General features: G+C 49.1%; 1 protein-coding gene across 3 annotated transcripts in view; it reads right to left on the bottom strand.

Moving 5' to 3' along the window:
* Window positions 1–11314: 11314 nt before the first annotated feature.
* C1QTNF4 (C1q and TNF related 4) overlaps window positions 11315–13574 on the bottom strand; it is a 149963-nt gene continuing 147703 nt past the window's right edge. For all 3 annotated transcript variants that reach the window (XM_085646271.1, XM_085646272.1, XM_085646269.1), the window contains one exon: window positions 11315–12740. In XM_085646271.1, the coding sequence (XP_085502397.1) occupies window positions 11662–12738 (1077 nt within the window). In that variant the 5' untranslated portion in view covers window positions 12739–12740 and the 3' untranslated portion in view covers window positions 11315–11661. The remainder of the gene's footprint in view (window positions 12741–13574) is intronic.

Raw genomic sequence — 13574 nt, 5'->3', positions numbered from 1 at the left:
CGGAGGACCTGGCTACCTTTTAGCTCTAAGCCCCTGGGACTCCCACGAGTAGAGGCTCTACTCAAGAAACCTACTTGCTATCCCTGGCACCAGCCCGGGACCGCGGACCCAACACACTCTGCACCAGCCAAGCCTGGCCAGTGCCGGAGTGGACAAAGACCCAGAGGACGACCCCACGGCGACTGTGACCCAGAGTCCGGCACCCAAGGACCCCCCTCGACATCCCGGAAGAAGCCTGCAGCCTCAGAACCAAGTGCCACCCCAGCCGCGATCAACCAGAGGGTAAGATTCCCGACGTCAAAAGGCACCCCTGCACCCGGCGCCCTGCGACCCCCTGTGCCCAATCCCGGGGTACCCACCTAACCTACAACTACCCAACTTACCTCTCGAAGTGGTGGTGGCACCTGAAACATCCTCGTCCCCGAGCCTGCAGCCTCTTTCCAAACCGGAACATTCCCATTGATTTCCATTGAGCGCCCTAAGGCTCAAAAGCACCCTGCACCCAGCCGCCCGAGTGGCCCTGGCAGTGCCCTCTCTACACTAACCTACTTCCCCACTTGCCCTGAGTAAGTGACCAGGAGCCCAGCTCCCACAGCCGCGTGGCTTGCCAGACAGCAGCCACCAACCAAGGCCCCCCTATCCCTCATAGGATAACATTGGGCCCAACTCTCTCTGCACCCGGCCGTCCTGAAACCGCTGAGGGTGAACCAACTTTACCTACCTGACACTGGGGGACCCCTGAGTCCATGCCCGGAATTTCAACACTACCAGTCGAGTACTTACCCTTAAACCGCTAACTTCATTTTCCTCATAGGGTAACATTGACTGGCTTTTTCTTCAAAAATCTTCTAAGTGTGAACTTTTCAAAACTGCAAAAATTCACCAAAAATCAGCCAAGTGACAAAAACGAATTTACTCACCTGCTCCTAGGTGAGCTCCCAGTGCTGGATCTTGGTGCCCAGCCCTGACTCTGAAAAGTGTTCACAACTATACTTACTTCTAACTCATTTTTCTCCCATAGGAAACCATTGTCTGCTTTTCTGTGAAATTTCTTCTAAGTGTCTACTTTTGCAAATTTGAAATATTCTTTTAAAATCGTACCATTTCTGCAAACGAAATTACTTACCTGCTTTTGATAAGGACCCCAGTCCTGGGTCTAGGCAACCAGTCCTGGATTACTAAAGTAACGATAAAGTACTCTACCTGCAATTTGAATTTCTTGCCATAGAGATCCATTGACTGTTTTCTGTGAAGTATTTTCTAAGTGCTAACTTTTGAAATAGCTAAATATTATTTAAAAATCATTACAGTTATTAAGTCGACTTTCATCACTTGATTCTGAATACTGACCCCAGGCTGGTTCTAGGACCCAGACCTGGAATTCCTAAAGTAATCTAAAAAGTAATTTATTACAAATAACCTGAATTTACCATTGAGCTCAATGCATTGTAATGTTTAGGAAATAGGATTGTTTATTGCAACCAACTGTGACTGTTTACACAAATGTATTGCTTGAAACAAAAGTATTTATATTCAACCTCTCATTCTGAGAAAGTATATTTTTACCCCCTTTGTGGTTCTAAAAATAAAACAAGCATATATTTTATATATACAAATCATTGGCCTAGAGTTCAGTTATTGAGTGTGTGAAACCATTTGCTGACTGAGTGTGTACAATAAATGCTTTACACTGTCCTCTGGTACTGCCTTACTGCTCGACCAAGCTACCACTTTTTGAGAGTAAGGTCATACCTAACTTTGACCTCTATCAGCCTCTGGGGGACTGTGGACTCTGTACACCCTGTACCTATTAGGGAACAGTATATACAGAGCCACTTTCTCACACAGTCCACGCCCGTTGATATGCCCAACCTCAATGACGGACATGTTTCAGTCTCTACCATGGATCAGTCAACTTAAGCATGACCCCAAACCATTCGAGATAGTGGGAGGACGTTATACAGGTCGCTTTGATGTACCACGCAGCCTGTCGGGGTCCCATAAAGACTTTTAAGCATTAACTGGCTCAGACGGAGATGGATGCGTTCTGACACAAAATATAATGGAGTGAAGAGTTGCGCTTTTCTTATGAGTGAGGTCCAAATAAAACGGACAAAACACCCCTACATTGGATATTCCATCTTTTGCTGGCTCATCAATCCACTTCTTCATCCAGACGCTATACCCCAACCACGCGCCTTAATTTGGTTACATTGGTGGTCCTGAAGAAGGTGGTTACAAACTGTCAATAGTCACCGAAACGTGCGTTGACCTGTCTGTGTAATGCCCGCCCCGCAACACGGTCACGAAGACTGAAATACATCTGTCTTTTGAGTGACCACTAAGTGTATGTGCTCTTGGGAGGGTAGGATACGTTGTGCGGTATGAGTGAGTATGTATGTGTATGTGAGAGGCTAGTATGTTAATGCTGTCAAACTGTAGGGTCATATATAAAAAAAAATCATATGAATGAAAACGTTTATATTTATTGTCTCTCTTTAAAAAAATGAAATGTACAATATTCATGCAAAAGAAACATGAAAAAAAATTATGACTACAATGAATGTTTTTTAACTTTTTGATATAATAATAAATATTTTTTTGATAAAATAGCAAATTGTTTGTACATCATGTCTCTAATGTAGGTTGCCCAATTGGGCTGGTATTAGCCTCGGTTAAAGAAATATAGGTCGAGTGGGAGGTTTTGAGATAGATTTTGGTTGTTTATTGCCCCCCTTTTTTCCCAGACCTACAATTAAAATATCAGAGGGGGTCCCTGATCAGGGCCCACCCCTCCTCATTCCTCCACCATGCATTGCCTCACCAACTCAGGAGGCAGGGTGAAGGTCAGTGGCGGCTACTGCATGAGGGTGGGGGAGCGTTGCCTACTACGAGCCACGCAGGAAAATATTACATTGCCATTTTATTTCTTACCTTTGTGCGAGCTGCAGCAACCAGTCTGCCCGCGCCCAGAGACATGCGGGATGTGTCCGCTGCATTCGAGGATACGAGCAGTGGCTGGCTGGATGCTTCAAAGTGTGCATGTCACTTTGGATGGCTCTCTTGCAATGGCCAAAGTGACATGCGCACTTTGAAGCTCTCCACTCAGCTATCTTAGACAGCGGGGGGCCAGGCATGGGCCTACAGGGCCTGAAGGAGCATCCAGCCAGCCCACTTCATCGAATCCTGGTACTGCTCTCGTGCAGGTTACCAAAATGAGAGCAGCACCAGGATTGGTTAGGGGAATTGAGGAGACAGAGCAGATCATGGCTTGCGGAGGATGCCGGGGTGGTGCAGCAAGCAATGTAAGTGGCTATTTTTAATTTTTATTTACACTCACCTAGCTTGCATGCACCCACCCATTTGCCCACCCACTCCTCCTAAAAACCAGCTGCCGCTGTTGAAGGTTGCATGAAAGATACACACCCCTTGATTATTGCATGACTGTGTAATAACGCCCCCTCCGCCTGTGCTGTAATGCCCTCTCCATGGTGCACTAATGCCCCCTCCACCTGTGCTGTAATGCCCTCTCCATGGTGCACTAATGCCCACTCCACCTGTGCTATAATGCCCTCTCCATGTTGCACTAATGCCCCTCCACTTGTGCAATAATGCCCCTCCACATGATTAATAAAGTGCCCCTCCACAAGTCTGACGATGCCTCTTCCACATGTGTTAAAATGCCCGCTCCACGTGCTTTAGTTTGGCCAGACCCAGTAAGCTGAGTTCACTGTCAGAGGCAGTGTGGGTCTGTGTCCGTCTCGGCTGAGCCTGTGTTGACGCCCCTTCGTCTGACCCAGAGGTGGGATGTTGCCCACCATGCTGAAGTCTCTCCCATGGGCATGCCCTTGGGTGGCCAGACATTCCGGGTTTCCGCGACAGTCCCAGTTTTCAGAGGAGTGTCCCGGTGTCCCAACGCTTTTCTACATTTTGACTACATGTCCCAGTTTTTGGGTCAAATGCCAGCAAGTCCTGGGAAGAACTCGAAGAAGTGCCCGGCGCCCCTATAGACTGAAATACCCTCTGTGGCTTATCGTTTCCAGGCTGTGCAGGAGGAGGTCAGCTGATGACGCCCACCAGAGTGGGAGGAGGCCAGGGGTGTTTGAGCTGGAGGCCCTGCCACATGGAAATGTAGCCTTGTAAATGTGCACCTTATATATACAGGCGAGCATTTAGAAGGCCATGTTTCCATCTGACCTCTTCCTGCGCTGCCACTGAAAAAGATACATCACATACATGATTTGAGGGTTTAGAGGCGCCGAGTAAACCTCTCAATTCTCTTTTGCAGCCTTAAACGATGAGCTTATAAATATATACATGTATACCCTGGTCATCGTCAGCCATTAGTCCTACTTCTATGTCTGGCCTGTCCCGCTCACCCTACCATGCCCTCCCTAAAGGGTCCAGGGTGCTTGGTTGGTCACTTAATTCTATGTCCGGACCGAAGGCTCCGATTATGCTTCTCTATCTTTACTGCTTTTTTGACAGCAACCATTAGCAAACAAAAGCATTATAAAAACTACATTTCCCATGAACACTGTGTCACATTCTTAGTCACATGCTCCAATCACTTTGAAGCCAGCCCTGTAGTATCCGTGGCCGCCATCTTGGGCCCTCTTTCTTTGCTGCTACGCAGCCAGTTAAGCGCCTCTTCCTTGTTGCTCTGCGAGATGTATTTCATTTAGGGGTATTATGTGATCTAAATGTGATTGTTCAAACTTGCTTTGGTGACAGCAAATTTGAATCACAACTGTCGACTGGCCGCACTCGTGCGTGTATGGTTTCTTATTTGCTTTTTTTCCCTTTGCAGAGCGCGCGCGATCAGCCTCTGGACACAGCGGCCTGGCCGCGGGTGTCTATTTTGTGTCGATCTCTTTGACCAGCGTACACCCTTTTCTATTGCTAAGAGCCAAACGCGTGCATGTGCACCTCTTTGCTGCGAGCTGCTCAGAGCACGGCTTAATTCTGAACACATTGGCGGTGTGTATTTCTGTCGTGCACAATCTGGCCCTCGAATCTCCACGGTGACAACCTGTGGCACTGGAATTTGTCCAGGGTTGTAAAAATATATTACGCCCAGGTTTACAGTTTCATTCAGGCGGCTCCCTCCACTCTTGAAACTTCAGCCTGATTAGGGTTACATACCCCTGTGTCCAAGTGTGCCCAAGACATTTTCTCACCCAATTTGTGGTGCATGAATAGTCTGTTTGACTTCCTGATAAGAAGGCCCGATATGACCCATTCAAAGCTGACGTGGACCACTCCGCGGAGGATCCTGAGGACTCCTTGGAACAGGACATGGCTGATGCTCTGGACTCCAGTGTCCAACAATCAGTGAATAAAGCCCTGGCTAGGGGTTTGAAGCCTTTAACTCACCATTTGCAAGTCTACGCCAAAAATCAGGACTGGATCTGTCCTCCCCCACAGGCAAAGGGTGACCGGATGCCCACTCCTGAGCCCTGCAAAGCTAAGGCTAAGTCATGCAGAGGCGTGTGAGAGACTGTCCGAAGCGCTGATGGGGGATCATGGCTATATTGCCTCTCCATTGGTCCCCCCCCCCGAACACCCCTCCAAGGTTGAGTTATTGGAGGATTACATTCAATTCAGTGATAGCGACTATGATGACTAACCAGGGACAAGTAAGAAAAAGTGCTCTTAGCACCTGAGTGATTCTTAAATCTCCTCTAAGCCCTTGAAAATGCTTTACTTCATACCCAGTGACATTATATACACCCTGGTCATCTCCTTTAATGAAGATTCTGGAACTTTTTTTTCAGGCTAAAGAAACGTCTCCCCTCATAGACCCGGTTGTTCTAGTAGGCTGGGCGCAGTGGGCCATATGTCCATTGGGTAAGGCCCATTGTGCGATCTAAACGGAATGCAGACGTTCGATCTTGATGCGGATTGGCTCAAAATTGAATGAACTAGCCGCATTCGAGGCCGGTCCCATGGCCCAAGGTCTCTTTTTCGGTGGGTCATTCGTAAACGATCTGGCCAAGTCTGTTTCCAAATATGGCAAATTGAACAAGGCCCAACGTTCCCTTAATAAGGTCCGCTGTCGACACTTTCTAGCAGGGCCGGGGAACTTAGTGGGTTCTCATCAGTCTGTGGCTTCTACCAGGGCTCCCAAAGGGAGAACTCACCCTTTAGGCGTGGAAATGACAGGACTGTGCCTCAGGCACCGCGTCCCACCCCTCCCAAGCCCGCAGTAGCAGGAGCTGCTTCCAAAGAGGACAATACAGGCCTTGCAAGAATCCGAGCATGTGTCTGGGGTTACAGGTGAGAGTTATTCATCTTTCTGATGTGATTTGGGGGGCACGACCTGTCTCTTTTTGCACAACTGACAAACTTTAACACAGTACTTAACTTGTTATGTATACCCGCCTGGTTTATGGTGATTGTTGGGTTTTTGAACCTAGAGGGACAGTATTGAAGGCTTGATATCCTAATTTTTCTTTAGGAGATGAGCAGAAACATTCTTGAACCAGGTCCATTGCCGGCGTTCGCTGGTTGACTCCGTTCCATAGGGCTGGACGCCTGGCCTTTCCAGAGGCGTGGCAGTTTGCTGTGCGAGAAATGATCTGTCGACACCACGTGCAGTGAATGTGTGAGGGAAGCATTCGTTGGAACTTTCCTTGGGCTGTTGGGTTTGGAACGGTTGAAAAGTTGAGGATTGCTGAGTCGCCGATGTTGGAGGTGTTTTACATTGGCAAAGAAAGAGGGCCTAAAAGGGTGATCACATCTACTATAGGGCGGGCTTCAAAGTGATTGGAGCTTGTGACTGTGGATGTGTTACAGGGTTCATGGGAAGTGTAGTTCTTTAATGTTCTTGTTTGTTATTGGCTGCAGAAATAAAAGCAGTAAAGATAGAGCAGCATAGTCCTCGCCTCCGTGTCCTTACTAGAATTGAAAATACTGATCACGTAAGCGAGGAATTATTTTTACTTCATAGTCACTGCCTATGAGGAGAGTGTGTGCAGGGTATTGTGGGATACCCCTTCTGATGAGGGAGAGTGTGTGCAAGTTATTCTGGGATACCCCTTCTGATGAGGGGGAGTGTGTGCAAGGTATTGTGGGATACCCCTTCTGATGAGGGAGAGTCTGTGCAAGGTATTCTGGGATACCCCTTCTGATGAGGGAGAGTGTGTGCAAGGTATTCTGGGATACCCCTTCTGTTGAGGGAGAGTGTGTGCAAGGTATTGTGGGATACCCTTTCTGAGGAGGGAGAGTGTGTGCAAGGTATTGTGGGATACCCCTTCTGATGAGGGAGAGTGTGTGCAAGGTATTCTGGGATACCCCTTTTGATGAGGGAGAGTGTGTGCAAGGTATTCTGGGATACCCCTTCTGATGAGGGAGAGTGTCTGCAAGTTATTCTGGGATACCCCTTCTGATGAGGGGGAGTGTGTGCAAAGTATTCTGGGATACCCCTTCTGATGAGGGAGAGTGTGTGCAAGGAATTGTGGGATACCCCTTCTAATGAGGGAGAGTGTGTGCAAGGTATTCTGGGATATCCCTTCTAATGAGGGAGAGTGTGTGCAGGGTATTGTGGGATACCCCTTCTGTTGAGGGAGAGTGTGTGCAGGGTATTGTGGGATACCCTTCTGATGAGGGAGAGTGTGTGCAAGGTATTCTGGGATACCCCTTCTAATGAGGGAGAGTGTGTGCAGGGTATTGTGGGATACCCCTTCTGTTGAGGGAGAGTGTGTGCAGGGTATTCTGGGATACCCCTTCTGATGAGGGAGAGTGTGTGCAAGGTATTCTGGGACACCCCTTCTGATGAGGGGGAGTGTGTGCAAGGTATTCTGGGATACCCCTTCTGATGAGGGAGAGTGTGTGCAAGGTATTGTGGGATACCCCTTCTGATGAGGGAGAGTGTGTGCAAGGTATTGTGGGATACCCCTTCTGATGAGGGAGAGTGTGTGAAACGTATTCTGGGACACCCCTTCTGATGAGGGAGAGTGTGTGCAAGGTATTCTGGGATACCCCTTCTGATGAGGGAGAGTGGGTGCAAGGTATTGTGGGATACCCTTTCTGAGGAGGGAGAGTGTGTGCAAGGTATTGGGGATACCCTTTCTGAGAAGGGAGAGTGTGTGCAAGGTATTGTGGGATACCCCTTCTGATGAGGGAGAGTGTGTGCAAGGTATTCTGGGATACCCCTTTTGATGAGGGAGAGTGTGTGCAAGGTATTGTGGGAGGGAGAGTGTGTGCAAGGTATTGTGGGATACCCCTTCTGATGAGGGAGAGTGTGTGCAAGTTATTCTGGGATACCCCTTCTGATGAGGGGGAGTGTGTGCAAGGTATTCTGGGATACCCCTTCTGATGAGGACGAGTGTGTGCAGGGTATTGTGGGATACCCCTTCTGATGAGGGAGAGTGTGTGCAAGGAATTGTGGGATACCCCTTCTAATGAGGGAGAGTGTGTGCAAGGTATTCTGGGATACCCCTTCTAATGAGGGAGAGTGTGTGCAGGGTATTGTGGGATACCCCTTCTGTTGAGGGAGAGTGTGTGCAGGGTATTGTGGGATACCCTTCTGATGAGGGAGAGTGTGTGCAAGGTATTCTGGGATACCCCTTCTAATGAGGGAGAGTGTGTGCAAGGTACTCTGGGATACCCATTCTGATCAGAGACAGTGTGTGCAAGGTATTCTGGGATACCCCTTCTAATGAGGGAGATTGTGTGCAAGGTATTGTGGGAGGGAGAGTGTGTGCAAGGTATTGTGGGATAACCCTTCTGATTAGGGAGAGTGTGTGCAAGTTATTCTGGGATACCCCTTCTGATGAGGGAGAGTGTGTGCAAGGTATTGTGGGATACCCCTTCTGACGAGGGAGAGTGTGTGCAAGGTATTGTGGGATAGCCCTTCTGATGAGGGAGAGTGTGTGAAAGGTATTCTGGGATACCCCTTCTGATGAGGACGAGTGTGTGCAGGGTATTGTGGGATACCCCTTCTGATGAGGGAGAGTGTGTGCAAGGAATTGTGGGATACCCCTTCTAATGAGGGAGAGTGTGTGCAAGGTATTGTGGGATACCCCTTCTGATGAGGGAGAGTGTGTGAAAGGTATTCTGGGATACCCCTTCTAATGAGGGAGAGTGTGTGCAGGGTATTGTGGGATACCCCTTCTGTTGAGGGAGAGTGTGTGCAGGGTATTGTGGGATACCCTTCTGATGAGGGAGAGTGTGTGCAAGGTATTCTGGGATACCCCTTCTAATGAGGGAGAGTGTGTGCAGGGTATTGTGGGATACCCCTTCTGTTGAGGGATAGTGTGTGCAGGGTATTGTGGGATACCCTTCTGATGAGGGAGAGTGTGTGCAAGGTATTCTGGGATACCCCTTCTAATGAGGGAGAGTGTGTGCAAGGTATTCTGGGATACCCATTCTGATCAGGGATAGTGTGTGCAAGGTATTCTGGGATACCCCTTCTGATGAGGGAGAGTGTGTGCAAGGTATTGTGGGAGGGAGAGTGTGTGCAGGGTATTGTGGGATACCCCTTCTGATGAGGGAGAGTGTGTGCAAGGAATTGTGGGATACCCCTTCTAATGAGGGAGAGTGTGTGCAAGGTATTCTGGGATACCCCTTCTAATGAGGGAGAGTGTGTGCAGGGTATTGTGGGATACCCCTTCTGTTGAGGGAGAGTGTGTGCAGGGTATTGTGGGATACCCTTCTGATGAGGGAGAGTGTGTGCAAGGTATTCTGGGATACCCCTTCTAATGAGGGAGAGTGTGTGCAAGGTATTCTGGGATACCCATTCTGATCAGGGAGAGTGTGTGCAAGGTATTCTGGGATACCCATTCTGATCAGGGATAGTGTGTGCAAGGTATTCTGGGATACCCCTTCTGATGAGGGAGAGTGTGTGCAAGGTATTGTGGGAGGGACAGTGTGTGCAAGGTATTGTGGGATAACCCTTCTGTTGAGGGAGAGTGTGTGCAAGTTATTCTGGGATACCCCTTCTGATGAGGGAGAGTGTGTGCAAGGTATTGTGGGACACCCCTTCTGATGAGGGAGAGTGTGTGCAAGGTATTCTGGGACACCCCTTCTGATGAGGGAGAGTGGGTGCAAGGTATTCTGGGATACCCCTTCTGATGAGGGAGACTGTGTGCAAGGTATTTTGGGACACCCCTTCCGATGAGGGAGAGTGTGTGCAAGGTATTGTGGGATACCCCTTCTGATGAGGGAGAGTGTGTGAAAGGTATTGTGGGATACCCTTTCTGATGAGGGAGAGTGTGTGCAAGGTATTGTGGGATACCCTTTCTGATGAGGGAGAGTGTGTGCAAGGTATTGTGGGACACCCCTTCTGATGAGGGAGAGTGTGTGCAAGGTATTGTGGGATACCCCTTCTGATGAGGGAGAGTGTGTGCAAGGTATTCTGGGATACCCCTTCTGATGAGGGAGACTGTGTGCAAGATATTGTGGGATACCCTTTCTGATGAGGGAGTGTGTGCAAGGTATTGTGGGATACCCCTTCTGATGAGGGAGAGTGTGTGCAAGGTATTCTGGGATACCCTTTCTGATGAGGGAGAGTGTGTGCAAGGTATTGTGGGATACCATTCTCTGGGAGCCTGTAACTGTGAGCTGATGTAAAGGTCATGGTGAAGGGGATGGCTCCATCTTATCCCGCACTCGTGTTAGTTCACGTGTTTGTGAATTCCTTGAATGCGTGTGGACCTGGTAAAGATAACTCTTCTGAAGAATGTGAGGCTAAAAGCTTCGAGGTTGTTACACACAAGGGCGAGACCTGTTGCTACTGGGTCTGTGTGTCACAGCAGTCGTCAGAGGGTGGCATTGGAAGCCCAGTCACCCCAGGCTTGCACAAAGCTGTAACAGTTGTATACGCTGACACAATGTAAGGATCTAGAGATCAAATCATCAGAAGACCAAGATGTCAGACATGACACTGGTGTCCTCTCAGGGGGTCGCCTCTGCACCCACAGATCCAGTTTCAAGGGATTTTATCTCATTGTTTTCAGTGTGACCTCCAGTTGCTTGTTTTTAAGCACACAGTTTTGGTCACACAACTTTGATTAGTTTGTTGTTGTAGCACCTTGTCCCTCACCATGTCTCCCTTCCTCACAGCACTTCTTTGGAGCTTGGCCTTGCCGTTTTGATGTCAGTACCAAGCTGGACCATGGAGGCTCTGCAGCTCTGGTTCACCATGACAGACAGTAACCAGAAGTCTGGGGTAGAAGGAGCTTGGTGGGCCCAACTTTGGGACTACTTGGCTGTCTCTTTTTGTGCCATAAGACCCTTGAAGTCTGGGTGATGTCACGCCTCCCTACAACAATTGTTAATGACACCTCACAGACCACAGCACCCCTTACAATCGTATTTATTGATCTTGTAACATTCAACAGACTTTAGCATCTTGTTTAATTTTACTATGAGATGTTCCCACGTCTCGTAGAGTCCAGTGCCCATTCACTTACCGCATTTAAAGACCCCCTTTGCCCCTCCACCCCTTCCATTGCCTCCTCTAGTCCCTTCGCTTAGTTTCCAGCTTCTGGACTAGAGAGATGAGCCACCCCACCCTTGGCAGAGATGGATGCGTGCAGATGGGTAAAGCATGTTAAGGTACAGCCATGCCATGCTCTGTACAAGGCAGGGACAGTGCCAGCTGCCGGCTCAGAGTCCATAGTTCCTGGATGTCTGGCCTCCTTCCTTAATCCGTACTCAGATGTTGGTTGGCTGGCTGTCTGATTCCTGCACTAGACGGTAACCCTGCGGCTCAGGGTAGACCAGAAAGCCAGTGAAGGTGATGTACTTGCCATGGTTGCTGTAGGCCCCGTAGCCGTTGTGCTGGTGGCTGTAGAGCCAGACGGTGTCACCGTGCTGCAGCGCCAGCATGAGACTCTGGCTCTGCATCTCCCTGCGCTTTGAGTGGTTGTCGTCATAGATCATGGCTTGCACTTCACTGCGGTTCTTCATCAGCTTCACAGACATGGTCTTGTAGGGCATCTTCCCAATGGTGAAGGAGAAGTAGTAGGCGCCTGCCACGCGGCAGCGGAACTCCCCACTCGACAGGTTGAAGTCCTGCCCTATGTTCACAAACTCTGAGTCAAAGGTAATGGGCAGGTGCTGGGTCTTCTCCTCATCACTGCCCACCAGACTGTCCGAGCGAGCCACGGAGAACGCAGACCGGGGCTCACTCCGGGACTCAACATACACCTCATTGGTGAGGCTTGCGGAGCCCTTCATGTCCCCATTCGTCAGTGCCATAGCTTTGTCCAGATCTCGTGAACCCCCACTGTTGTGGAAGTAGGAGGAAGTGTCTGGGTAGATGAGGTAGCCATTGAAGGTGGTGCAAGGTCCCACGTTGCTGTAAAGGGCATAGTGTGGGTCACCGTGCAGGCGCAGCCAGACTGTGTCCCCGTAGTCCAGGGCCAGCATGGCACTTTGGCTGGCCACCTTGCGCTCCTTTCCGTGGTGCTCATCATAAACAATCACCTCCACCTCGTTCTTGTTCTTCATGAGCATGACCGACAAGTTCTTCTTGGGGAACTTGCCCATAGTGAATGAGAAGTAATATGCCCCTGGGATCCGGCAGCGGAAGAGACCAGCCTTGGGGTCGAAGTCACCTCCGATGTTCACATAAACCTTATCAAAGGTGATAACCATCTCCGCGCTACCTTCCATGCTGCTAGTCCGCGCCACAGAGAAGGCGGATCGAAGCTCGGTGTCTGGGGAGCCGGTTGCCACCTGGACGAGGACCTGCACCAGGATCCAGGCCTTCAGCAGCAGCAGAGCCATCACTGAAGACAACAGAGAAGAAAGAGGGAGATAGTCAGTGGGGGGACATTTCAGAACTACATCAATAGTATGAGAAAAAAAGCCTGACAACATCCAGTAAGACTGAAAAAAGCAGACATAATAGGGCAAGCAAGAAGAAGACATGACTGAAACACCCAGAAACAAGAGGGGAAGCATGAAGAAGACATGCTTGATACACCCAGAAACAAGAGGGCAAGCAACAGGAAGACATGACTGAAGAAGCCAGAAACAAGAGGGCAAGCAACACAAAGACATGACTGAAACACTCAGAAACAAGAGGGGAAGCAAGAAGAAGACATGACGGAAACACCCAGAAACAGGAGGGCAAGCAACAGGAAGACATGACTGAAATACTCAAAAACAAGAGGGCAAGCAACACGAAAACATGACTGAAACACCCAGAGACAGGAGGGCAAGCAACAAAAAGATATGACTGAAACAATCAGAAACAAGAGGGCAAGCAACAAAAAGACATGAGTGAAACACCCAGGAACAGGAGGGCAAGCAAGAAGAAGACATGACTGAAACACCCAGAAACAGGAGGACAAGCAACAAAAAGACATGACTGAAACACCCAGAAACAAAAAGGAAGCAACAAGAAGACATGACTGAAACACCCAGAAACAAGAGGGGAAGCAATAAGAAGACATGATTGAAACACCCAGAAACAAGAGGGGAAGCAACACAAAGACACAACTGAAACACCCAGAAACAGGAGGGCAAGCAACAAAAAGACATGACTGAAACACCCAGAAACAAGAGGGGAAGCAACACAAAGACACAACTGAAACACTCAGAAACAAGAAGGCAAGCAA

This window comes from Triturus cristatus, chromosome 3_1 (assembly GCF_964204655.1).
Source record: "Triturus cristatus chromosome 3_1, aTriCri1.1, whole genome shotgun sequence".
Classification (NCBI taxonomy): domain Eukaryota; kingdom Metazoa; phylum Chordata; class Amphibia; order Caudata; family Salamandridae; genus Triturus; species Triturus cristatus.
The sequence above is the reverse complement of the archived record's forward strand: the minus strand, read 5'-3'. Positions and strand labels throughout refer to the sequence as shown.